A 26,002-nucleotide genomic window follows, 5' to 3' on the forward strand; every position below is an offset into this window, starting at 1 on the left:
AGACACTTGTATGAAAAGGAATAGACAAAGAAGGAAAGAAATGATACAAGTAATAGTGATGTGACTCCGTACAGCAAGACAGGGCAAAGAGGTATCTCGATGATAATCCAACGCGTGTAACAAAGTAATCGTGAGGATCGTGATTGCTGGACCAGTAAATGCTTGAAGACGACGCTGAACTTAAAAAAAAGGAATCAAGACTAGTCTATGGTGATGGGACCCTCCGTGATCAACCTGCGTTTTTTCTTCTTCTTGGTCTTTCTCTTGTTCTCCGAAGGTGATGCAACTTCATTGTCCAACGTATGAGCTGGTGAAGAGAATATCATGGGAGACTCGTTTCTAGAACCAGATGACCTCTCATTTTCATTGTCGGATAGAGTTGGAGGGCGTGGTCGTTTCTTCTTTCTTTTCTTCTCGCGCAATGCCAACGCAGGATTGGTCTCGGTCATCTCAACAAAGTTCGTGTGTGGGGCGGCATCTGATCCCGAAGGGCTCTGTTCTCGCTTGAGTGATTGCATCCCACTGGCTGGGAGACAATCTAGCGCCTGTACTATGGATTTATGGGTTTCCAAAGAATCCTTGAGTGTATTAATCTGCTCTGACAAAACCCGATGATTGACCGGCACAGATTCCTCTAAGCAGCGGAACCGATCATCGAGCGATTGCAAATCCTTTTTATTTAGGGTGATTTCACTCATCACGACTTTCATCTGGTTGAGGCCACTGGATAAGTTTTGGACCTGGTCTTTCAATTCGCGGAAGGATTCATTCAACTCAATTCTGTTTTGACCATCGGCAACCTCTTTGCCTTTTTTATCTGGCAAAGCACGTACCTCCTCTAGCTGTTCCGTGAGAGCAGAGACCTGATGAGCAACCTTTCCAAAAAGGTCCCTGAGATGGGTTATTTCTGCTGAACGCTGGCCGACGTCGTCTTGAAGGCAATTTACCAAAGCCTTCTGACTATTTTGGGTCTGGACGAGCTGCTCAATGGTCTTTTTCAGGGATGATATTTCTTTCTCAGCTTGATTTTTCAAGGTTGTGATCTGCTCTGTCAATTGGCCTGCAGAGGGGTACATCTCTTGCATGGCAACAACCATGTTCTTTACGACCATTTCAGTGGAGAGGTGGTTGTAACGTGTCTCCAGGGAATGGAGGCCAACGCGCACACTCTCGAGTAGGCGATTAGAACTTTTCAGTGCCGCATCGACTGTGTTGATTTTCACGTCTACCGTGTGAATTTGCTGAAGGGCTGCTGCGGGGTTCCACTGGCTCATTTTCTGTATATTTTCAGCGAGACGGCTGCAGGTCTCTTTCAATGACTGTATCTCAGCTTTATCCACGGCTATTGCACGGTCCGACTGGATTTTCTGTATTTCTCCTGCGAGGCGGCTGTAGCTGTCTTTCAATGACTGTATCTCAGCTTGATCTACAGCTCCTGAACGGTCCGACTGGAATTTTTGTATTTCTCCTGCGAGGCGGCTGTAGCTGTCTTTCAATGACTGTATCTCAGCTTGTCCTACAGCTCCTGCACGGTCCAACTGGCTTATTCTCCGTGTTTCGTCAGCAAGGCGGCTGTAGTTGTCTTTCAATGATTGTATGTCGGCTTTGTCGACGGTTGATTTCTTAATCTCCTCCATTTCTGCGAAATGAAATTCGTCTTTCATCGCCTGAAGGCTTTGCAATTGCTGGAGTTGTTCTGATAGATTCTGGACTGTCGACCGCAAGGATGAGTCAGGTCTGGGAATCATGGCTAAATTGTCTTCGACATTCTTTAAACGCAACTCAATTTTAGATGCGTCAATTGGAACTGTTGCTGGACCCTCCGGCGGGATTACATGGACCTTTTCTATTGGGGCCAGGCGCTCGTGGATTTCCTTGAATTTTTTCTCAAAAGTAGCAGAATTATCGTTGCTGGCATCGAGACGTTTCCGTTGCGCATCGATAATTTCATTTACTCTTCCGAGAGAACCCGAATATTCCTCCTGTGCCCTTTGCAAAGAGCTCAGCTTGGCATCCAAGGCAATCGTGATCCTTTTCAACTCCTCAACTTCTGTTGAAAAGTGTTTCAGTATGGTTTCCTGAGAGGCAAATTGAGCAATATCTGAACTCAATTTATCAACACGTTCCTTATTCTCTTTTTCGTATCTCATCTGAGTGTTGATGGAAGTCGCATAGTTGTCGGAAGTCTTCTCGAGTAGGACGACACGATCTTGAAGCATCTTCATCTTGGTCTCTAGCAACTGATATTTCTCACGACTTGCACCTGATTCTGAATCTCCTGCTCGCTTCTTGAGTGCCCGAATTTCATCCTGTAGTTTGTTTATCTTCTGGTCCGAATCAGAATGGTTGCGCAGAAGCAAAGGCACCCATTTGGTCGTGAGAGAATTTTCTAGTTGTCGATAGTGTGCTTGGTGTCTAGAGATAGTCTCATCCATTCGTGTCAACTCAGAATCTTCATCCTTGCGAGCTTGCTGGAAAAATGCTGTGGTTGATGGGAAGTTTGGCGCAGCTTTTGCCTTTCGCAACAGACCCTCTGTCATGTCCTTCTTCTTCAGCAACTTATCCTTTTCGACTTCTCGAGCAGCTGTGTCAACAGCAGCTTTAATCAATTCTGAGAGCGTGCGAATGAATTGATCTCCAGGAGCCTCATCTTGCCTGTCAATAGGCGGAGGATTGTTCGGTGACCGTGCCCCTAACTTATAACCATTAGGAGAACCCCATATGCCAGCATCTAGAGATGCTGTCCTAGCTGGCGCTGGCCTGTTTCGACTGACGAGGCGAGGATCGCGTGAGGTGGGGGTATTTGGATTGTCGACATCCATCTTGTCTGCCATACATTCAGAGGGCTAACCTATGAGAGTGCCCGTCTCTAGTCATGTGTAGCCCGCACCTGATGGCAATTAGAGGCGAGAATGTAGCTTGTGCGCAACTGTATCTCACAAAACTTAATTCTCTCATCGCGCCCTCAACTAGGCAGGGATAAGGACGTCGACGCGTTGTAAAGCGTGTAGAAGGCAAGTTTGGCTGACTCTGTGGGGAAATTTGGACCTCACAGATTATTTTCGCTGGATAAATGAGCGAACAGTGAATCTTCTCTCCGTAAACAGAAATTCGTTGCCCAGCAAGGATGGACAAAGACCAGCTCATTAGACAGGTCACAATATTCTGCCGGGCGGTAGGCGGGGCGGCTTACCAAATTGTGCCTTTCTGCCCCAAATAGCTCTTTTATCTACATTCGCAAACTGAGAAGCTAGGATTGCGCTTTTTCGGTTGGTATCAGTGGCAGTACAGAAGAGATCCAGCTGAACTACGAATCAATATGGCCGTGGTAAGTGACCTTGCCAGAGCTCAAATCCCTTTAATATAACTGATTTATTTCACAGCCTATCTCAACCGTCGCGGAGACGAAGGAGCTCCGTGGTCTGAATCTCATTGCTGCTCATTCGCATATCAGGGGACTTGGCGTCGATGCGGACTCGCTTCAACCTAGAACATCCTCTCAGGGCCTTGTAGGCCAGGAAAAGGCAAGGAAGGCGGCCGCGGTTATATTGCAAATGGTCAAGGAGGGCAAAATCGCTGGTCGCGCAGTTCTCATCGCTGGCCCTCCCAGCACAGGAAAGACAGCCATTGCCATGGGCATGGCCCAGTCTCTTGGATCCGACGTCCCTTTCACAATGCTTGCAGCCTCTGAGATCTTCTCTATGGAGATGTCAAAGACCGAAGCACTCACACAAGCCTTCCGGAAGTCCATTGGTGTCAGAATCAAGGAGGAAAGCGAGATTATCGAGGGTGAAGTCGTGGAAATCCAAGTTGATCGCAGCGTTACTGGAGTGAGTGCAGACTCTTGAAATCTCTCTGGAAGTGCGGTTGCTAACCGGTGTAGGGAAACAAACAAGGGAAACTTACGATCAAGACTACCGATATGGAGACGATCTACGATATGGGGACCAAAATGATTGACTCAATGACAAAGGAGCGTGTGATGGCCGGAGATGTTATTTCTATCGACAAGTCATCGGGAAAGATCACGAAGCTTGGACGTTCCTATGCTCGTTCTCGGGATTATGATGCGATGGGCGCTGATACCAAGTTCGTCCAATGCCCTGAAGGAGAGCTTCAGGTCCGCAAGGAAATTGTTCATACCGTCAGTCTCCATGAGATTGATGTCATCAACTCACGGACACAAGGGTTTTTGGCCCTTTTCTCTGGTGACACTGGGGAAATCAGAAGCGAGGTCAGAGATCAGATCAATACTAAGGTGGCTGAATGGAAGGAAGAGGGAAAGGCGGAAATCATTCCTGGTGTTTTGTTCATTGACGAAGTGCACATGCTCGATATTGAATGTTTTTCCTACATCAACCGCGCGCTGGAGGCGGAGCTTGCACCCATTGTTATCATGGCCAGCAACCGTGGTCAAGCGCGGATCCGCGGAACCACATACACCTCTCCCCATGGACTACCGCTTGACTTCCTCGATCGTGTTGTCATTGTCAGCACGCAGCCTTATTCTGGCGATGAAATCCGGCAAATCCTTGCGATTCGAGCTCAGGAAGAAGAGATCGACCTCTCGCCGGACGCTTTGGCTCTCTTGACGAAGATTGGCCAGGAATCGAATCTGCGATATGCTAGCAATATCATCACTACCTCTCACCTCCTTAGTCAGAAGCGAAAGGCCAAAGAAGTTAGCATTGACGATGTACAGCGCAGCTACCGCTTGTTCTACGACCCTGCCAGGAGTGTCAAGTTCGTCAATGCGTATGAACAACGGTTCATAGGGGATCAAGGCGCTGTGAACTTTTCAGCTCCTGCAAATGGAGATGCCATGGAAATCTCATAAGGCCTTGTTGGTCGTATTGCTCCGTGAAGAAGATTGCACCAAAAATATAGGTAATACGACATGGCAATGTGGTGCTGCTTCTGAGAGCGCTTCTCTTACTCTCAATCCTCTGTTTACCTTTGATCCTTTTTTTTACACATCTTATGATGTACGATAAGGCTGGCGCTTCTTCGAGCTCATGTGCATGGTTGTTTGGTATTTGGGCTTCGAACTGGGAATAAAAGAATATTTACTTCAATGATAATCATGACGTTGATATGCCCTCTCAGAGGAGTATCTCGACTCCTAGATTGCACATAGACATTCGTTTTTAGGATTAAAACCGAGCTATTATCATAGGAAAGTGGTCTCGCTTGTCCAGTCTCCTGTATCGCCGACTTTTCGAAATTCGACGCCGTCGCCGAAATAGCCAGCACTTTTCCAAGACTCCATTGTTTGGCTGTCATATGGGCCATGCTCGACACCGCCGTCTCGAGCGTCAGACCACCGAAATTGCCACATTGCAGGCTCTTCTTCAGCACTGGTGGGAGCAGCGGACTCCGAGGGAGGATCAACCCAGTCCTCGCCTGTTTCTTGACGATACTGTCTTGTGAGCATCTCACGCTCTATGTCATAAATATCCGTTTGTCCCCGTGTCATGAGGATATCCGCCGCGCCGGTGATGGTCTCTATCGCTTGCTTTCGAGAAGCCTCGTTGGGGTCGTCTTCCGTCATTTCGGCATCTTCTACTTGGGTGCCGTTTTGCTTCGAGCGGTTCTTTTTCTTCTTGGCCTGCCATTTTGGTTTCTTTGGAGCCCCTTTGCCTATCCTTGCCAAAGCCTCTAGAGCTGTTTCTCCCCGTTGCAGGTGAGTTATTAAAGTCTTCAGTGCATCGGCCGTAAGAATACTGTCATTCAATCGATCTCTCTCCTTTCTCTCAGCCTCTCTTTTCTCTGCTGCCTCTTTGGCGCGCCGTATATCCTTTTTCGATACTCCCTCAAGCCAAGAATCGTAAATCTCGTCGGGATCTGCCGCTTTTCGTATATAATTTCCCTGATCATCAAATTTACCCTCTTCCTGCTCGGCCCGCATATTAAATGCATCTAGCAGTGGCGCATGCTTCTTTTTAGCTCCAGCACCTAATTCCTCGTCCATGCCCTCATCGAGCCTCGCACGATCTTCGTCTGCAACATCGCTCTCGCTTTCCACCTCGTCCTCCTCGACTGTGTCCCCTGTTGCGTTCAGATCCGCACGCAATGTCACTCCACCTTTCGATGAAGCTACCTGACCCTCAATCTCATCATCTCGCAAGAAACGCACTGTTTTCTTGTTCTTCCTCAGTGCCTCATCAGCATCTATTTCTTCGGCGCCGAAATCTTCCTGGAGCTCTGCGAACATGTCGTCATCTTCAGCGTCGTGTTTCGCGCGACTCCTCTTAGCCTTGGCCTCGATGCGCGCGCTGAATCCTTCATTTTCACTATCCGAATCGTAACCATCCAGGTTCACGGCCTTGCGGCGCACTTGTTGTCCGCGACGACCGATCTCGTCTGCGTCTAATACCGGGTCCTCGTCGAGCGCGTCCGGTGCAAGATTGGAGGGATTCCGCAAATCGAAGCGTGGCTTCTTGTGTTCGGAAGGGCCGTTCGGATCGTCTTCATCGTGGTGGTGTGTGCGTGTGAAGTCTTCACCTGCCCGCTTTGGGCGCGGTTGAGAGGATATCATTTTTGATGGAAACGATGATGAGGAGCAAAACTACTTGGGATTGAAGAGATGAATCAATAAATCTGTGGCAGTTAAGCATCCCAGAAGCTCAGAAATAACGGAAGTTAAGCTTATGAGCTTGATAAGAGCTGCGGCTTGATGCTGGTTTCCTGTCTTTTCTGGGGTCGGCTCGGAAAATCATTGCGGAGGCATTTGCGTCACTGTTGGTCCAACGATAAGAAACAGCTGCTGTAGCTTCCATCTCCAACGGTCAACAGTGGGGGATCACTGATCCGAGCTACAAATTTCTGTCATACTTGCTTTGCTATCTTTAAAAGAACGACTTGGATATACTTTGAATAGAGCCAAGTATTCAAATCTCCTCAACACCAACTTCTTGAACTTTCCCTACTGGCAACCCTCTCAATGGTAAGCTCACGTTCAGCTCAACTTTAAGCTACGAGTTTCACAAGACCTAACAACCTCAGTTTCGCCCTGGCTACTGGGACGACGACCCGATGGACGGAGTCCTAGGGTCCTCCATGCTCCGCCATGGAGCCACTATACGTCGCTTCGATGAATATTACCGCTGTTACCCCGTCGCAATGTTGCCTGGTCCAGAGCGAGAAAACGTCAACCATGGCGGCAAGGTGATCATGCCTCCCAGTGCTCTAGACAAATTAACTAGGTTACATATCACATATCCCATGCTATTCGAGTTACATAATGGCGCAAAAGAGAGGATGACGCATGCTGGTGTTCTGGAATTCATTGCTGAGGAGGGGAAAATTTATCTGCCATTCTGGGTTAGACAGTCCATGTCCTCTTTTGATTATATCGGTACAGCCATCACTGACATTGTCTGGTCTCTCCATAGCTCATGCAAACTCTCCTCCTCGAGCCTGGTGACCTCGTTCAGGTTAAATCAACCGATCTCCCTCCCGGCCAATTCATTAAACTTCAAGCCCAGTCAACCTCTTTCCTTGACATCAGCGATCCAAAAGCAGTGTTAGAAAACGCTTTTCGGAATTTCTCCTGTCTCACGAAGGGCGATGTCTTCACTTTTGCTTATAACGACCAGGTCTACGAAATGGCGGTTCTTGAGACCAAGCCATCGAACAATACCAACGCCGTCTCTGTCCTGGAGACTGATCTGGAGGTTGATTTTGCACCGCCGGTGGGGTATGAAGAAATCCAACGCCCAAGTGGCACCAGCACACCCCTCAGTGGGGTAAGCGGTAAGCTCCCCTCTGGGGGTTTACTTCATCCGCACGGGACAATGGCTCAAGCGATCAACTATGCGGCCATTGCTCCAGAGTCCACCGACGCCGCTACAGGTGCAAAAGCAGTATCATCAAATTTTCTTCTTGGAGGGCAGCGCTTGAATGCGAAGAAGGGTAGTAAAGCCCCGACTCCGAAGCCTTCAACCCCGGTGCCAGGAGCTACTAATCCTCAGCATCCGCCGCCAGCTAGACGCACCAATGGACCGCAGCCACTCAGGCTTCCACCCAACCAGCTATTTTTTGGATATGCAATCAAGCCTGTGAAGAAGCGTGGGGAGGACGGACAGGCCATCGAAAAGCCGCGCTTCCAGGGAACCGGACAGACATTACGAGGAAAGAAGAGAGAGCCAGGAAACTCCGCTACACCGACATCGGGAAGTGATGCGGAAAATCACAAGGGCAAAGAACGCAACCAGAAGTCTCACGGGAGTGGGCGAACCCTTGGCGGTACCAAGCGCTGATTTTCAGGTTGATCACTCTCACAAATCAATGCTTTAACGACTTCCGTATTCATTTCTTCCTTCAAGGCGGCAAGAAATTTAAGTCGAGACGGCTTCACATCAAGCATACCAAAGGTGGCCGGCGTTTAATAGGGATCGTTTTCTTTCTTCAGCTCTGTTCCATTCTAGACTATGGACAGCCATCATTACTCGATTTTCCCTCGTAACTCTCCACCATCAAAGACAGTCACCATGAGTGGTGTCTCTTCACTGTAATGGCTGGCTGCTGTAATTCGCACTCTCACGAGACCGGGTGGAGCTTGCCGAGGCCCAACGATGTCACCCGCAGCCATCTCTCTGGCGAGAGCTGCTGTTCTTAATCAAGGCGACTCTCTACTTCTCAGAACACCGATAACCTCTTGCTCGGCTTCACCTGTGTAATCCTGGTTAGCGGGGACATCGTGGCGTTCCGATACTGGTGTTGGCGACTTGTAAGATTGTATTTAGTGGAGCTTTCGCGTCAGCTTTTAGTGTGGCTTGACACACTGACACTAAGAACACTGCTTCACAGAATTGTCACCCGAATCTCCTCAAGTACCAAATTCTTTTCCAGTGACCAAAAGGACGGCCAGGTGTCTGCCTCCTTTTTTCGAAGGCTGTCGCATAGATACCGTCGGAGCCGAGCAAACCTCCCTCGCTGCGACTTGCACAATCACAATGACTTCAAAAGTCCAGGAGAATCCGCTGGCCCCTTTTGTCAAACTTTCTGCATCTATCTACCTCCAAGACCCTGTTGAAGCAGTTGGTTACTCTGGGAAGCAACCCAGAGTCATAGTTCTTGCTTTTTGGATGAACGCTTCCTCACGCGCACTAGTCAAGTATGTCGTCGAGTATAGACGCCTGGCACCCTCGGCCAGAATAGTCTTCATTCTCAGTTCCTCAAACGATTTCATGCTTCGCGCTTCGCAGAAGGCGCAGCATGCCCGTCTCGCTCCAGCTGTTGAGGCCATCCAGGCCTCCGACCGTCCTGAAGGTCCAGTGTTTCTGCACATGTTCTCAAATGGGGGCGTCGCTTCGACAACCCATCTCCTTACAGCGTACCTGAAAGCAACAGGAAAACCGCTGCGTGTGTCATCGATGATCATAGATAGCGCGCCTGGAATCGCGACAATCTCCTCTGGTCTCAAGGCGTTTTCGTTCGTGCTGCCCAAGATGTGGCCTTTGCGCTATTTGAGTAAATTCTTGCTGTTTGTCCTCCTGGCAGTGGGGTATCTGGTACTAAGACTCACCCGGACTCCTGATGCTGTGAGCCGTGCTCGAAATGCGATAAACGATCATGGCCTGGTCCGTGGATTGAGTCAGAATAATAGCCCGGCACGTTGCTACATCTACTCCGATGCGGATGAGCTAGTTTACTGGAGAGATGTCGAACAACATGCCGCGGACGCGCAGACCAAAGGTTGGGTGGTTCAGTGCGAAAAGTTCCTCGGGTCACTCCATGTCTGCCATATGAGGTCGGATCCTGAACGGTACTGGAACATTGTGAAGACATATCTTGAGGAACCTACATCCAAATGAATGGTTGATTGTGGCAGGACTTACGTCCTTGTGATTCAAACAAGGCCCAATCCCCTCTGCGTTACCCCACAACCGTAAGAGATTCCCAAGATTACCGAGCGTCTGCGGTTAGTTTGAAGTCGCCTTCGTCTAATCTGGCACAATCGGCTCTAGTTCTAATGTATAATAACTACACCACTTCGCTCCGAGGTGACAGCCCATTCCCAGTCCAGAAAGCCGATCGAACCATGGCTTCCAGCAAGAACCACGGATCAAAAGTCGATATCAACCTTCGTGTCTCTGCCTCGCTCACTTTTCTTCACATTCTGGTAAAACTTCCTATTGGTCACCCTTTATGACTTCACTCCTCCTACAGCATTATCGAGGCAAACGGAGCAGGGTTCCGCCAACTTATCCCATCAGAACCTATGTCTGGACGACAAGCTCTTTGAGAAGCATCGGCTCCCTCTAGATCATTGCTCAGGCTGACGATGGTCAATTAAACCGCTCAAGGCAAACATCATACTACAATCACAATGACTCTGAACTCTGTCAACACGTCATGAACCTAGTGTGTCCGATCAGTTTCTCTCCATTCTTCACGCATGGAATCTCCACACTCGTTGAGAAGAAGTCAGTCTTGAGAATTGGTTGTGGTGGTGACCTCCTGAAGGCCGACTTGACAAGAAAAAGGAATTTATAGACAACTTGGCAGGTGTGTCCGCAACTAACCGGAGATAGTGTCAGACAGGATCCAAATCATCTCAACGCAACGTGTACTAATAGGGTCTATGTGGCAGTGAGATTTCAAATCATCCAGCAGCATGTTTCAGAGTGCACCCAGGCAGGAGCCCTTCATAGTCATTCCAAAAATTCAGGACTCCAAGTTTCTACTGCCTGGATTTGGTTTGCCGCTTGATTATGCACCGATGGAGCCGAACATCTATGGTGTCCAGAATCGGAGCCTGTTTCCAACAAGTGTGGATGATCGGGATATAGCAAAAGGGGATGTCGAGTAAGGCGCAAACCAGCCTGACAAGCTGGATTCAGCACTTGCTACGAACAATTCTGACTGAGCGCAGTCAACCTGTTTTGACCCTCCGTGAAATAGGGATGGTAAGGGTGATGGAGCGCATCACAGATATGCCTGATTGGCATAAGAAGGTAAGCTTGCTCCATCTTTGACTCGGTTGAATCGCGTCCTGTTTGCCATCCTGCGATGCCTCAATTCGGCACCGCCGGTTTTTTTTTTTTTTTTTTTTTTTTTTTTATTCAACGCGACTGACATCTTGACAGGTATTCAATCATGACGTTACTGAAACATGGAAGAAAGAAGCAATGGCGGGCCCGGAAGATATCTCAAAGAGCATGGCCGACTGGATTATCGACGAGCTTCGATTCAAAGCGGTCATCTACGAGCATACCAACGTCGTCACGTTGTATAACGGCGACGTTTCCAAGTCAGACCACAATGTTCCGGAATCATTCCGGACTCAATTCTGCCAAGCAATCAAAGTTCTTGAAGACGTGCCACCGGGCTTGAAATTCTATAACCCGGGGAGTGACTATGTGCAACGCGACCTTGCCCCGATTGCATTGTTTCCTCTTGTGTATGGGCGGACTCGTATTCTCAAGGATCGAATCATTGGACTGGATGATGCATTGGACAGCATGGGCCAAGGGGAGGTGATCCCTGTCCCTCCGGAAACAATCACGCGCGAAGACATAGCATGGAGAGTCGCTGCTCACGCTGACATTGAGGCAAAGCCTTTCAGTCGCAGGTTCCAGATTCTCCCATTTGACCTCGAGTTGAAGGACGACGGCAGGTGGCACATTATCAGTTATATCAACAACCTACATCCAGTGCGTCACCGCAACATATACAAGCTGATCGAGGACGTGTTCAACATGACAATCCCTCAATGGAATGCGTCCCTGACTCCGCTCAAGGATATGCTTCACTCCCGTGCACGGCTTGAGTACAAAAAGGCCCAGTACCATCCTATTGCAAAAGAGGTCGAGGAACAATCGCCTCAGCCAAAACCCAGCGAGGCGGAAGTAGATTATCAAGATAGACTTAATTCATGGAGGATGGAGCACTGGGAAGCCGTCCAACCCGATGCTGGGAGATTCATTCCCTGGGCTGTACCACCCTGGATGATGTGCTTTCTGCCAGCGGATCTTCCGACCCCGGTTCGAATTGAGCAGGGGGTTGAACTGAACAGAGATTATGGGAAACGGGGGCTACAAATGATTTGTAGAATCACCAGTTACGATCTGACGCCTGAACATCCGTATACTGAGACGGGCTATCACTGCGAAGGGCAGATGGTGAGATTCTTTCGCAATTGCACATCCAGTGCCTCTCTTTTACTGATCGTCACCGTAGAATGAGCATGTGGCCGCGACAATGGCCTACGTCTTCCATATCGACAACGTGGAAGTTCCGTCGCTGGAATTCCGGCAAATCTCCGAATCCGCCAGCCTGGCCGAGGTCGAACACGACCCCGACGACACAATCTGGCTGAAACAAGTCTACGGCCTGGAAGACGGAGAACCTATTGTCCAAACTGTCGGCAGGATCAGAACGCCCGTCGGCCGAGTTATCATTGTGCCGGCAACCATCCAGCACCGTGTGAACCACTGCGAGTTGATTGACAAAACCAGGCCTGGGTCCGTTAAGGTGCTCTCCCTATTCCTAGTCGATCCCAACATTCGTATCATTTCGACGGCCAATGTCCCGCCCCAGAGACTGGATTGGTCCTTTGACGATATCGATCCCCAGGAACTGGAAGGGCTGGATCAAATGCTGCAACAGCTCACCGTTCGGTTCTCGGAAAGGAAGGACAGTCTACCAATCTCTCTGAACGAGGCTAGGAAACTCCATGACGAAGTTTTTTGGGAGAGGTTTCAGTTCACCAAGTATGAGCAGGTTGCCTTTGAATCAAACGTAGTCATTCTTTGATGCTGGCCGCTGTGTCCTGCGCTGCTCATTAACAGAATGATATTTCTATCTACCATGTTGCCTTCTCAATCGAATTGCAGACCAAGACCCCAGTTCCAGAAAATCACACATCGAAGACAAAAGGCTCATTTGAAAAAAATCCACATTTCTAGTTTTAGTCCGTTCAAAAGACCATATCTATCTAAATGCTATGATAACAGTAGCTGATGCAAAGAAAATCGCCGTGCGCTATGCAAGCAAACTACATGTACGCGGCAGATGAGTACATAACCAAATGACCTTGAGCGCCAAACGACCGACACAACACTTTTCTCGGACGTCAAACATCATATACATGAAACTTTTCCTTTTTGGACAAAGCCTATACCAATGCCGTGCAACATGGTTTCAGCAAAAAAGGCTCATTACTAGGTTCCCTTCCACTCCGGGAACTCATCATCGAGCTTCAGGCGAGCAGTTACGTTCATACTCATCAATTCCTGAATGAGAAGCTTGGCCGCGTAGGGGATCGTCATCTTCACGACGCTCCGAGACGACTTGCACCGCTGACACCAGTTCAGATAGCCCATGAAGCCGCACTGCTCGCAGACGTCAATCTCATGGCGATCGGAGGAGATCATGAGACGCTCGAGAAGCAGTTGGCTGGTTCCGTAGGCGATAAGACAATCACGTTCCATCTCTCCAAGACGGAGACCACCGTCTCGAGAACGACCTTCTGTGGGCTGACGGGTCAAAATTGCGCGAGGTCCTCGCGCACGCGAGTGCATCTTGTCTTGCACCATGTGCTTGAGCTTCTGGTAGTAGATGGGACCGGTGAAGACGTAGAATGGAAGAGCTTCGCCGGTGATGCCGGACGTGAGATAGTCTTTTCCTCCATAACTGAAGCCGTGGTCGATCAGAACCCGCGAGGCCTCCTCCACGGGGGTGCCGCCGAAGCAGGTTCCGTAACCGTGGTGACCGGCAAGCACACCGGCTTTTCCAGCAACGAGTTCCAGCATTTTTCCGACTGTCATACGGGAGGGGAAACCGTGCGGGTTCATGATAATGTCGGGATTGATACCGGAATCTGTAAACGGCATATCTACCTGGTCGGCGATGATACCAACGACACCCTTCTGACCGTGACGAGAGGAGAATTTATCACCTACTTCCGGTCGACGGGTCTGGCGAACAAGAACCTTGACCAGTTGGTTCTCGTTCTCCTGTACGGAATACATGACCTTGTCAATGTATGCGGGGTCATGAAGCTTGTAAGTCATGGGCGTCGGTGTATACTGAACTGGTCGGCCAGCATCGGAGCCGATTCCCGACAGGTTGGATTGCTCGGGTGTGCTCTTGTTGATATAGACCTCGCCAGCATTCACCTGCTCACCGACAGCAGCCAGACCATCCGCTTCAAGTAATGCATGCTTTCTGATGGGTGCACCATTCTCGTACGTTGGGGGATTGAGTCTGTCCTTTGTACCGTTCGAATAACTCTTCAGATTGGTCACGTACTTCCGGAACACTTGGCAACGACCGAAGCCACGATCGACGGAACCCTTGTTCAAAACTAGGGCATCTTCAATATCGTAACCGGAATAACTCATGACCGCCACCATGGCATTCTGACCGGCGGGAAGTTGATCATACTTGACCAGTTCAATTGTGCGTGATTTAACCATGGGTTTCTGTGGGTACACCATGAGGTAAAGGATAGAATCGATACGAAGGAACTGATTTGATGCAATGGCTCCAATAGCTTGTTTACCCATCGCACACTGATATGTGTTACGGGGCGATTGGTTGTGGTGCGGGTACGGGATCAAACCAGCGACAGCTCCAAGCACCGTAAAGGGCTCGATCTCCAAATGTGTCGTGGTATCTGTGATGTCCTTTTCATAAAGAGCAATCAAGGAGTCGTTCTCCTCGTTGACATCAAGGTATTCGACCAACCCCTGAGCCAAGAAATCATCGAACTGCATCGTGCCATCACGCAGTTTCTCCAAGTGGTGGTCTTTGACGAGGGACCTGCCATTTTCCACAACGATGAGAGGTCTGCAAATCCGTCCATCGTCAGTGGCGATATGTACTGCACACTGGTGATGGTTGATGTAAATGCTGACAAACTCCGAGATACGACCCATGCGCCGTAATCTGCGAAAAGCGTTGAGGAAATACTTAGGACGACGAGTGAGTGCTATCGGCGTTCCGTTGATGGAAATTGTGTAACTGCCGGGGATGTATAACTGTTTACCACCCAAGGCCATTATGTCTTCAGCTCCGAGCATAAAAACAAGGTTCTTGATTGGACCTTCCTCATCATTCGTCGTGATATGGGTCATGAGCGCCAAGTTCTTTACCAAACCACAGGCTTCACCTTCAGGGGTGTCTGCTGGGCAAAGCATACCAAATTGAGACGGCTGCAGAGCTCTGGGGCCACTGACTTTTCTGGTCTTTTCGAACTGACTGCTGATACGGGTCATCATACCCAACGCGGCGATGTAGCTAAGCCGACTCAGAACGTGGGTAACACCAGCACGCTCCATGCGGAAACGCTTCAAACTCCAGTTACCCGTCGAGATGGCACGGTTCATGCCCTGAGTGATATGGTTGCTGTGCATACTCATGACAGTCCACGCATCGAATTGTTCAGCACGGTTGCGCTTATTCAACACTTTATCGATGTTCATCTTTATGTCGAAGCAGAATTTCTTGAACAGATCTTCGAAAAGAAGAGCAAGAAGCTGCCCAGCCAATTCGAGACGTTTGTTTCCTAGGTAGTCACGATCATCAACCAGGGAGGGGTCATTCTTGGCCATCAGAACTCGACGCGCCATGTGAGCGACGTATACCGCCTTTGGTCGGAAGTTCATATTCTTGACTTCAATGTGGGAAATGATTACAGAGGCGATAGCCTCAACGGCTTCTTGAATGTGAGTTCGGCGATACGATGACTGTTTCCGGTTGATCTTAATCCGCGCACCGATCCAGTCCAACGCTTGCTGTTGAGTGTAGATTCCCAATTTTATGCTTTCTTCGAAGTTGATGGCAAAGTCATCCTGGTAGAGACTGTCGACACCGGCAACTAGGAGCAGCATCTCCTGCTCCGTGTGTATACCCATGGCTCTCAAAAGGATAACGATGGGGATGTCTTCGCTGAGCACGTTGTGCTTCACGTAGAGCTTGTCCTTCTTGAGGATAATATAACTCTTGGATTTACGCTCGTTGGACGAACTGCAGCAACAGGTCAGATAAGCGGAAAACCGGCATGCAATGCGCCGACATTACAAAGAGCAACTTACCTCGTGACGGACGCCTGAACAATTTCCTTCTTCGGGTCGGTTTCGACGATGATTCTGTTCTTGCTCAACTGCTCCTGGACAAGGATGACCTTCTCTGTACCGTTGACAATAAAGTATCCCCCAGGGTCCAGAGGACATTCGTTCAACACCGTCATCTCTGAGGGAGTCTTATTAGCCAACACACACTTTGAGCTTCGAAGCATGATTGGCATTCTGCCAATCGACACGCCTTTCCGAGTAACCCTTTGACGTCCACGAATGTACTCAAAATTTACCAGAATGGGGGCCGCATAGGTTGTATCACGGAGGCGGCACTCGTGCGGCGAAACGTCCGACGGGGTAGCATCGGGGGTTACATCCTGGGGCTCATCCGCACGACACGGCGAGCCGACGTAGATATCTGTAAATTTGATATAAAAGGTATGATCGATATCGCTACGGATAGTAGAGCTGGACTCGACGATCTTCTTCAGTTGCACCTCGATAAAGTAGTTGTATGAGTCAATGTGCTGCTTCACCAATCCCTTCACTTTCAGGAAAGCCGGCAACAAGTTCCATTTATCCTTGGCGGTATTGATTGGGTCCGTAAGTGATTTGTTATAGTAGAAAGGTTCGAGAAGGGCGTCGAAGGGATCTCTATAACGGTAGGTCGGTCCTGAAGGCTCATCCGCACGATCATCCTGCTCAACGTCCTCCGCGGCCGGCGCTGAGTTTGTAGGTGGTTTGGACTGAATAGAACGTCTTCTCTTGCTAGAAGCGTCAGTAGACCCTTTCCTAGAAGGAGCTGCAGACTGTTCGCATCAGATATAAGTCGTTAGCACGAACAAGGATACTGAAACGATTTGTGCGGAGAAACTTTTGCCATACCTCTGACGGCTGCGCAGATCGCGCCTGGCTGGCCGCAGCGGGCTGGGGCCTCCGACGAGGAGGCATTGACACTGTAGAGATACAAGATGCTGCGATATGGTTGTGGTGAATGACAAATCTAGAAAGGAAAAGACTATTGAGGAAATATCATGGTGTCTCGGAAATGTTTGCTGGGCAATTTCTTATCGTCGAGGGGAAGATCTGAAATCCGCATTAGAAATTCCATGCAGAGCGGAGGGGAGGGTTATGTAAGCAGAGCACCCATCCACATAAAGTTAGCCTAAGGCAGAGACTTGGTGCTAACCAGATATGGCTGGATATTCGGCTCCAACAGTGGCTCTCTTAACTATATGTTCCATTATGGCCCTTACATCCCATCTCCTACAAAACGACTGTGATGGCAACATTGAGCGATTCAAGATGACTCGACTTTTGCCTTTCTGGATTTACAACGGAGACCTGTAATGGAGAATACCTTCAATTTGTAGAGGACATGCAATTTGTCTATTACTACCCTAACCATTGGACCACCCGAAACAATGCGAGACCTGGCTATCGTGGCTGAACTCTGGGGGAAAGAAAGGTTCCATCGAATGGTCTCAGTGAGAATACAAAAGTGAGAGCACAGCTTAAGGATGCCTTTCAGAAATGCTACAGTAGAGCTGCAGAGGGGCATGAAATTGTATGCGGTGAGAGAAAACGAGCCTACACAGCTTCAAGGGTTGTTCTTCTCGTGCTGTGTTGAGACCCTTTGAAGCGACACCGCTGGTTGGAGTTAGTTTTATGCACTATCAATAGACTAGCTGATGGTAAGCTTACCGAAGTCCTCGAGAGATCTTTGTTTCACGCTTCGGCTAAAGCTTTTACCATTCATGAGATTGTCAAAGCCCGTAGAGCCCTGCAGCAGGTAATAAAGACCACCCATGATGCAGAAAACACCAAACGAGAAGACCCAGATACGAACCACAGCAACAATCGAGGTTTGGCCACCGACGAACCAACCAAATATGCAGAAAAACGTAGCGACAAGATCGACAACTAGAATGGCTCCTGTCAATTGCCAAGAAGGAATTGATGACCAGAATGGCCCGTTCGCGCGGGTGATGAAAATGAGCCAATTCTCGGTCAGTGATATCTCGAGGAACAGAACCTCGTCGCGTTCTCCGAAATTCTGGATGATGCCACCTTCTTCGCCACTGTTCATGATAGTGGTAAGCGCAACCCACGTCCCTGCGGCAAGTACAAGACCAAGAAGAATAGACATGCCCCATAGCTTGGGGAGGTTCCACTTCACAGGGGTCTTGGAGTACGGGGCGTTATCGTAGGCAATGGCAAGTGTGGCAATGTCAGCAAAGATGGCGATGAAAACAACGAGCTGTAGGTTGAGACTTTCATTCAGGATTGCAATCCACAAGCCCAGAAAGATCTCGAGGTGCAACGACAAGGCTATCCGATACACCACATATGCATACATGCGGTGGAATATCTGACGTGAAGTTTTCAGTGCATCAATTATGGCAGACAGGCCGGGAGCAAGGAAGACAATATCAGCAGCAGAGCGCGCCGCATCAGAGGATCCTTCAACGGCAATACCAGTGTCAGCTCTCTTGAGCGAAGGAGCATCGTTGACGCCGTCACCCGTCATTGCGACAAGGTATCCACGTTGCTGTAGAATCTCCACAACATTGTATTTATGCTGCGGGAAAACCTCCGCGAAACCGTCGGCAGCTTCGACAAAGTCATACACCTCTGATCCAGGCATTGTTCCTCCACCTCCAAGACCGAGCCGCTCCGCATTATACACATTGGTGCCGAGCCCAAGTTGACGCGAAGTCTCCCGAGCAATTCCCACCGCATCACCGGTTAGCATCTTGATCGAGAGCCCCAGGCTCTTCGCCTCACTAATGGTTTTCGCAGTGTCGTGCCGTGGAGGGTCGGAGCATGGCATGATACCGAGGATCTCCCAACTGCCCTGATCGCGTCTGCGAGCAACTCCAAGTGAACGGAAACCGCGAGTTGCAAATTCAGCGACTTTGTTCTTGTATGCAGTATCAATCTCTTCTGGAATGGGATGGTCCTCCTCGACGGTCTTGAGAACGAACAGAGGCGCGCCTTTGACACACGTCATTCGGCGACCTTGGGGAGACTGCACTACGGCCGTGACTTTCTTTGAGACAGGATCAAATGGATGGAATTCCAGCACCTTGTATTTTGTAAGCGCCGCTTTTGCGCGTGGATAATGTCGGAGTGCCTTGAAAAATGCTTTGTCAATGGCATCCATGCCCTTCTTCTTCCTCGAGGCGGCCAAGCAAGCAGTCAACATGAGGTCGTCCGGTTCAACCCCAGCAACAGTGTACGGCTCCGACAATGAAAGCTTATTTTTTGTCAGCGTGCCGGTCTTGTCAGAGCACAGGATCTCAACACCAGCCAAAGACTCAATCGCCGATAATCTTTGCACGATGGCCTGTTTCTTAGCTAGGTACGCAGCACCTACCGCCATTGTGGTTGTGACAACGGCAGGGAGACCGACAGGTACACCGATGATCGTAATGGCCAAGGTGAACTCGAGTATCGTGGTGATTCCATTTGAGCGGTAGAAGGACGAAACCCACACAACAAGCAAGGTTATGATGACCAGGACAAGGAGAACGGCGCCGATACCATTGAGGACTTCGGTGAAGTGACCTGAGCCAGAGGATGCAGCATTTACCAATGCGGCAGCCTGTCCGACGAAGGTATAGTCACCAGTCGCCGTAACAACAATTATTGCTCGACCACGCTTGACGGCAGACGAGGCGTAACAGGTATCTCCTTTGTGTTTGTCAACTGCCAGAGATTCACCAGTGATCGAAGACTGGTCCACCTGAATAAGGTTGGCCGACACTATCCGGCCGTCGGCTGGTACGATTGTGCCCTTCTAGAGTCAGCAGAGCTTATCCTTCATCTGAAGTTGGAGCTTTGGTGGTACGTTACCTCCTCGATTCTGACTATATCTCCAGGCACGATCTCCGAGGCGTCAATTTCATTGAACTCTCCTTCGCGGCAGACGATTGCTTGGAGAGCAAGTGTTTTCTTAAGCTCATCGACAATGGACCCGGCCTGAAATTCCTGAATAAAGCCCACAGATGCGTTGAGCAAAAGAAGCGCACATATGACACCGAAATCCACCCAATCTCGAAGCCCGGCGGCCAAGACAGCAGCACCCTGTGCTCACAGATTCAGTCGTCATTTAAGAGATGAACATAAGTCGCATGATGGTTTCATACCTCCATTACAAATTGGACAGGTCCAACGAAGAATGACAAAAATTTGAGCAGAAGGTTTTCCTTTTCTTCCTTCATCCGATTGTGGCCGTACTTTCTCCGTCGATGCTGAGCCTCGATTTCGCTGAGACCTTTTTCTGGGTCTGTCTGTAGCATCTCATCGGAAACTCGACGAGTAATGACACCTGTGTCAATGGCTATATCATCATCCCCGTCGACGTCACCATCCACTGTTTGGAGATCGTCAATGAGAGCGTCCATGTTCTCCTCTTCGGCAGGTTCACCATCGTCCTCGTCTGTAGGGATCGGCTGCTTCTCATTGCTGGCTACAAGAGGACTCTTGGTGTTCACACCACTTAGTCTCCGAACAGGTACTGTGTTTTCCTGGTTCAGAAGGGCCCCAAGAGGGTCCCTGCCGAACTGGCCAACCATTGTGAAAGATAATAGAGTAGGAAAAGGTAGACAGATTGAGGCGTATAACGTATAGAAGTATACAATATGACTCATAGAACGATCAACAACAGGCCATTAAGAACAATCTGTGAAAGGCAGTAGAAGCAGATGTTGACGGAGTCACCCAACCGAGTAAGGTCATCGAGAGATTGATATCGGAAGGCGCAAACAGCACAATCAGGGAAGGGACCAACCTTAAGCAATGAAAGGGCCTCATCATCTCCTTCTTCGCAACATTCAGTCAAAGGAGATAGCAAGCGAGGGTTTAGAGAGATGGCTGATGCAGGAAAGGATGGAGAAGATAAATTGACTGAGTGTCAGGTGTTTCATTACCTCCTCCTCATGGAGACCCCATATAGCCACCTGGTTTTTGTGACCAGTATTCAAGTACACCCTACGCTAAACCTTCATCATTTTTTGGAGCTCCACATAGACACGGTGCCTCCATTGATGATCTGGGTGGAAATATAGGTTCATCCTCCGTCTGGAAGCAGAATACTCTGTGGTCTGTTTCACCAGTTGCGAAGTCAAGTTCGCAGGCACCCCTGACTGAAGCATGATAGAAAACACATCTAAGAGAGCACCAGCAATGCTTATCAACAAAAATCCACACTTGAAAACGAAGGGAAGACTGCTCTATTCCCTTCTCGTGTATTGAAGCCGTCGCCATTTAAATCGACAGACTTTCGACGCACTCTCCGGTGCTGGTGTCGACTGCAGTAAAAGGACTCATGTTACTGCCAGATACCCCATGAATAGAGAACCCTTTGTAGTCATCGCCAGCGACGGATCATAGAAAGGGAGGTACAACCCGATGAAAAAGCCTTCATGGATCACGTCGAGATTCGAGAAATAGTACTGGCGCCTTCATCCCGCCAATTGGAGATCCTCCTCAACTAACCTTTGCTTACATAACTGGGTTTCTGTTGTGGACGTCATTGCGGCCCCAGCGCACACAGCTGCGTCTGATGAATCTATATCAGAGAAGTTTCACGGCCGGCAAATAAATTCGAATAATGAGATTTTTGGAGAGAAGTACATGCTTCTCTTAGAGCCAAGTTACAACAAAATTAACCACGCAAAATATCCACTCCCGCAAATTTGCACTCCATGAGAACGCAATCCCAGTGGCTTCGGCGAGCTCAGCTCACCTTCACTTGATGATCATCATTATTAGCGTATATTCAAAGAAATTTCTCTGAATAAACTGGAGTCCTAATTCTTAGGTCATAGTACTGGCCGTTGCTTATCCTTGGCTCGGCACCATGAATCGAGAGATTCCAGGGTTCTACTATGGTATGTGAATGTTCTCTCAAAGGTTATGTCTGCTAGCTGGGGCTCTTGACTGGAACTCTCGTTGATGCAAACAGATCCCGACAAGAAGAAGTATTTCAAAATCCAGGCTAGCCATAAAGCCCCCGCAGGAGCACAGTACTCAAAAGATGCAGTCAAGAGGAAACGGGTAGAGCACGAGGTTGTAGACTTGGTCTTAAGCTTCCAAATGGACCACGGAACTGACTATTTGCTAGAAACGTCAGAGGAAAGTCCAGCTCACCAGGAGACTGGCAAAGGAGAAAATCAGAAGGTCACCGTTCGTGCGAAGTCCCCTTCTCGGAGTTGAGCGAGAGATTGGAGCGCAGCCGATATCAAAACCCTTGCGACAAGAGCAACAAGGTCTCACGTATGCTAGCCAAATCAGTCGAAAACAGCTGCACCGATTTGAACCGTGGCCAAGTGATTATACCATTAAGCACGTGCTACGCAACAACAGCTCTGGAATCCTTATTGCCAGTGAGTTCGAGCCCCGGCCTCGTATCTTCGTTCCCGGCGCTGACTGCTTCCAAAGGTGGCCACCGTGGTGGTGAATCTTCGGTCTCGTAAGTTTGATGCTGCCATAGTACTGTATGACGCTTTCCTCTTCATTGACACATCCATCAGAGTATGCTTTCCAGATACCGACCAAGAGATATGGACATATAATCGGACGATGGAGCGAGTGCTCTTCCGAGAGCCGTACAGAGTATGTGTTTATATCGCTCTTCCCAACCGATTCAGTGATGTGAAACACATGCTTATACGCCATCGTACAATCTCAGCTTTCTTCTATCTCCTTGAGCCATACCGGATACTTGCTGTAAGTCCATATAGAACCCACCAAGGGATCAATCAGCTAACAAGATTAGAGCCACGATGGATAGTGGCCCAAATGGCGACTCGTTCCTTGCCCCTCGCATGTTGCCTGACCTTGGTGAAGGCGGCGATTATCGCTGGCCTGCTTTCTGTACGTACATGTGCCCTGTTGGCAGTGTTTGGGGAGCGAACGTTGATTGACGTTCATCCCAAACTAGTCGCCCATCCAATTCGCATTCGTACTGAGTCATCCTTGTGGTGCTCGTCACCATGTCCAGAGGGAGACAAAGCACTCTTCGCGATTGGCACTTCCGATGGTCTGTATACCCTAGAAGGATTGGGAAGTTTTTGGACTCTATCCAGGAAGCCGTTCGCCAACGATGTCTCCAACGGAAAGACAAATTTCCATCGACGTGCAGATTCCTCTCACGCACTTGTTACTAGCGTTGAATGGCTGTCTTCGACTGTCATTGCTGCTGGTCTGAAAGACTCAACCGTCTTCCTTCACGATCTCCGCAGCGGGGGAACTGCAACGCGTCTACAACACCCCCATGCAATCACTAAGATCAGGAATCTTGATTCTTATCGAATCGTTGTGGCAGGGATAAACTCGGTACGCACTTCGGCCATGTCCTTGTCTTTGCATCGAAAGAATGACGATTCCACTTTCCTCCCATTTCAAAAAGAAAGCAAGCTAATAAATATTTATATATATAGCTTCAAATGTACGACATCCGGTACGCACCTAACGGTCTACAACACAATCCGAGACCCAATCATCCCCGTCACACTTCGACTCGGCCATATCTCTCTTTTTTCGACTACTCACCGGAAGTCATCCCGGATTTTGATATCAGTCCTGAACTTGGGCTTCTGGCCAGCGGTGAGGTCACTAACCATTTTGAGCTCAGGCGAGCCTACTAATCCTGCGTCGATAGCTTCCGACGAGCGCAAGGTTCAATTGTTTTCCCTTCGGACTGGAGAGCAAGTCTCTTCCCCTCTAACGAAATACCAATATGCAAATCCTATATCGTCGCTACGGTTCGAATCGGGTGATGGATCCCCGTATGGGCCTCTGACCCCCACTCTCCTGGTCTGCTCTAGTGCTACAGTTGACGAGTGGGTTTGGTAGGTAGATTCTCCGGATATTGGCATTCCATGACGGGCATTACAAGCCTAGAACTAGGTCCTGTATATTTTGAGTCATCGCATTATCATGAGTTATGATGTAACATCACTTCTATGAATATAAACCAGCCATTGTGACACTAATGAATGGACCAGTCCTAGTCGATTGACAGGCTTTTAATCCAATCCACCTGCTAGCCATTCCCCAACTTCCACTCCGATCCCTTTGGCCATTTCCCCAATCCAATCGCCGGAGACATTAACACACCATTTCTCACCAGCATCAGAAGTCGTATTACCGCTGCCCGAACCCCCAACACTCGCCCCCATGCGACTAGAGCTATCCCGACCCGCTGCCGGCACGACCAGCCGCAGACGCCGGAGAGTAGCCAACTCCGCGTATATCGCATCAGCTACAGCCGTCATACGGATGGGGTTCGCAGGGGGATTCGGATCGATAGCGTGGTAGATAGCTATTAATCGCTCCAGGGGAAACGGACGGGCAGTGAGGATAGTAGACGGGCCGGTGATACCAGGGGCGCCGCCGGAGGTAGTAGCGGAGGTGGTCGCGAAGGCGGACTCGAGCGTGGACTTTGTGATGCGCGTCTTCTGCCTCTTGCCCTTCTTGCCGGGGGTGGAGGGGTCTTGGCCGGCTGTTCTGGCGTCTTCGGCTTGCGCCTGGGAGAGGAGTTTCAGGCGTCGTCTGTGATGGGCGCGCTTGTTGCGTGCCGATAGCGAGGACGAGGAGAATTTGGAGAAGAAGATTGTGTCGAGGCGTTGCGGGGTGTGTGAGGCGAGGTAGGCGGAGGTGAGGATTAAAGTAGGGAAGTAGGGGAGGGAAGGGAGCGGGGAGGGGGCAGACGCTGCAGTCAGCGAGGGTTTGAGGAGGCTGGAGCCGGCACCGTTGGTAGTGGGTGCTGAGTCCTCGGTGACGATGTGGTGTACCAGCGCAGCTTCGCCTTGCTGGCGAAACAGCGCGCGGTTCTTGACCAGCAGCCGGGAGAAGTCCCATTCGTTGCCTCCCGGGGCTGTCTCACCGGTGACGATTGGCGAGACGAACTGCGGCCAGAGTTTCTCGCATATCGACCGGAAGGTAGGTATCGAGCTGGCCGTAGGCCCGACCAGCGAGTCATAGACGGCAGATACGAAATGGGGGTATAGCTTCGCAGCGGTTTCCTGAGGGAGTCCGTAGACGGGCGGTGATTCGGAGTTCAGGATGATGGTAGTTGCCTCTTTGCGCGTGTATGGAGGGAAGTTGATATGCGGAACAGCGGCAGACTGCAAGAAGAGAGGACGCGGTGTCGAGCTGAGGATCAAAACGACACATAGTGAGGGGATCTGGCAACACCAAGAGAATCGAGTTAACAATCATTGTCCACAACACTTCTTAATTCTCTTATAAAACAAGCGGCTTACCACCTCCCCAAGCCTGGCCAGAGCAGCAAGAAGCGTCTGCGGCGCCTCCCGCTGCCTATCGATCTCATCTAGCACAAGCACAAACTTCTCTGTCTTCTTCCCGGCATTCGGAGCGAGGCACTCGGCAAGTAGCACCGCGAGTGTACTAACATGCTCGCACCGGCCCTTTCCGAACTTCTCCCACTCATCCTTGAGCCCCAGTGCCTCCAGCGTCGCCCAAAGAATCTTCGTCAGCAGATGACGACCCGTAATACACTCTGTGCTCCGAACAATGGCGTGCGGCACCGCAAGGGCGGAGAGGACGGCGCGGACGATAGTTGACTTGCATGTTGCGGAGATACCGTGGACGACAACAGTAGACGGACTAGATATCCCAGGCTAGGAGGCAATGTTAGTCCTAGATGCAATATGTATCCCATTACTTGGCGTGGACAACAAGCTCAACGTGACTGTAACAAACGTACTCCAAGAAGACAGGCGAGCTGCCTGGTCTGGACCTCACGACACGGCCATCGCTGGCTGATTGACCGGAGATTATCCGCGCAGAGCATAGGGGTAATGGAAGACAAGTGAGAGTTGCCTACGCTCCAAGCTCTGAAGCTAAGCAATGAGGTGTATCCCGTACGTAAATGATGTGGTTATGTACCACCCTGCTTCGTTGGATTAATTGATTGGGAAGACACACGCGGAAGCCTTTCA

The 26,002-nt window shown here is 49.7% G+C and overlaps 10 protein-coding genes across 10 annotated transcripts; 5 read left to right on the forward strand and 5 right to left on the reverse strand.

Moving 5' to 3' along the window:
* Positions 1-200: 200 nt before the first annotated feature.
* On the reverse strand, positions 201-2,834 carry AFUA_1G02400 (uncharacterized protein; the record flags this gene model as incomplete). Its single annotated transcript, XM_744897.2, has 1 exon — positions 201-2,834. The coding sequence occupies one exon, from the start codon at positions 2,832-2,834 to the stop codon at positions 201-203; it is 2,634 nt and encodes an 877-aa protein (XP_749990.2).
* A 408-nt stretch (positions 2,835-3,242) lies between these two features.
* Positions 3,243-4,837, forward strand: rvb2 (RuvB family ATP-dependent DNA helicase reptin; the record flags this gene model as incomplete). The annotated part of the gene is made up of 3 exons (XM_744898.2): positions 3,243-3,328; positions 3,384-3,830; positions 3,884-4,837. The coding sequence occupies exons 1-3, from the start codon at positions 3,320-3,322 to the stop codon at positions 4,835-4,837; spliced, it is 1,410 nt and encodes a 469-aa protein (XP_749991.1). The 5' UTR covers positions 3,243-3,319.
* Positions 4,838-5,170: 333 nt separating this feature from the next.
* On the reverse strand, positions 5,171-6,538 carry AFUA_1G02420 (GYF domain-containing protein; the record flags this gene model as incomplete). The annotated part of the gene is made up of 1 exon (XM_744899.1): positions 5,171-6,538. One exon carries the CDS (start codon positions 6,536-6,538, stop codon positions 5,171-5,173), a length of 1,368 nt encoding a protein of 455 aa, XP_749992.1.
* A 187-nt stretch (positions 6,539-6,725) lies between these two features.
* On the forward strand, positions 6,726-8,907 carry AFUA_1G02430 (polyubiquitin-binding protein UFD1). The gene is made up of 4 exons (XM_744900.2): positions 6,726-6,946; positions 7,006-7,323; positions 7,395-8,731; positions 8,812-8,907. Exons 1-3 carry the CDS (start codon positions 6,944-6,946, stop codon positions 8,259-8,261), a joined length of 1,188 nt encoding a protein of 395 aa, XP_749993.2. The 5' UTR covers positions 6,726-6,943; the 3' UTR covers positions 8,262-8,731; positions 8,812-8,907.
* Positions 8,908-8,957: 50 nt separating this feature from the next.
* AFUA_1G02440 (TMEM53 family protein) lies at positions 8,958-9,818 on the forward strand (the record flags this gene model as incomplete). The annotated part of the gene is made up of 1 exon (XM_744901.1): positions 8,958-9,818. One exon carries the CDS (start codon positions 8,958-8,960, stop codon positions 9,816-9,818), a length of 861 nt encoding a protein of 286 aa, XP_749994.1.
* A 987-nt stretch (positions 9,819-10,805) lies between these two features.
* On the forward strand, positions 10,806-12,762 carry AFUA_1G02450 (DUF4246 domain-containing protein; the record flags this gene model as incomplete). Its single annotated transcript, XM_744902.1, has 3 exons — positions 10,806-10,961; positions 11,094-12,128; positions 12,187-12,762. The coding sequence occupies 3 exons, from the start codon at positions 10,806-10,808 to the stop codon at positions 12,760-12,762; spliced, it is 1,767 nt and encodes a 588-aa protein (XP_749995.1).
* Positions 12,763-13,063: 301 nt separating this feature from the next.
* AFUA_1G02460 (DNA-directed RNA polymerase III core subunit RET1) lies at positions 13,064-16,979 on the reverse strand (the record flags this gene model as incomplete). Its single annotated transcript, XM_077803790.1, has 3 exons — positions 13,064-15,978; positions 16,047-16,837; positions 16,914-16,979. The coding sequence occupies 3 exons, from the start codon at positions 16,977-16,979 to the stop codon at positions 13,170-13,172; spliced, it is 3,666 nt and encodes a 1,221-aa protein (XP_077659963.1). The 3' UTR covers positions 13,064-13,169.
* A 334-nt stretch (positions 16,980-17,313) lies between these two features.
* AFUA_1G02480 (plasma-membrane proton-efflux P-type ATPase) lies at positions 17,314-21,486 on the reverse strand. The gene is made up of 4 exons (XM_744904.2): positions 20,180-21,486; positions 19,887-20,117; positions 17,733-19,827; positions 17,314-17,678 (listed from the first exon to the last, which is right to left on the reverse strand). Exons 1-4 carry the CDS (start codon positions 20,681-20,683, stop codon positions 17,629-17,631), a joined length of 2,880 nt encoding a protein of 959 aa, XP_749997.1. The 5' UTR covers positions 20,684-21,486; the 3' UTR covers positions 17,314-17,628.
* Positions 21,487-21,575: 89 nt separating this feature from the next.
* Positions 21,576-23,987, forward strand: AFUA_1G02490 (uncharacterized protein). Its single transcript, XM_077803791.1, has 10 exons — positions 21,576-21,925; positions 22,000-22,103; positions 22,159-22,420; positions 22,476-22,506; positions 22,568-22,649; positions 22,726-22,763; positions 22,813-22,910; positions 22,978-23,372; positions 23,477-23,642; positions 23,698-23,987. Exons 1-10 carry the CDS (start codon positions 21,895-21,897, stop codon positions 23,889-23,891), a joined length of 1,401 nt encoding a protein of 466 aa, XP_077659964.1. The 5' UTR covers positions 21,576-21,894; the 3' UTR covers positions 23,892-23,987.
* Positions 23,988-24,064: 77 nt separating this feature from the next.
* AFUA_1G02500 (origin of replication complex subunit 5 family protein) lies at positions 24,065-25,956 on the reverse strand (the record flags this gene model as incomplete). The annotated part of the gene is made up of 3 exons (XM_744907.3): positions 25,768-25,956; positions 25,304-25,681; positions 24,065-25,225 (listed from the first exon to the last, which is right to left on the reverse strand). The coding sequence occupies exons 1-3, from the start codon at positions 25,852-25,854 to the stop codon at positions 24,065-24,067; spliced, it is 1,626 nt and encodes a 541-aa protein (XP_750000.2). The 5' UTR covers positions 25,855-25,956.
* Between the last annotated feature and the right edge of the window lie 46 nt (positions 25,957-26,002).

This window comes from Aspergillus fumigatus, chromosome 1 (genome assembly GCF_000002655.1).
Source record: "Aspergillus fumigatus Af293 chromosome 1, whole genome shotgun sequence".
NCBI lineage: Eukaryota > Fungi > Ascomycota > Eurotiomycetes > Eurotiales > Aspergillaceae > Aspergillus > Aspergillus fumigatus.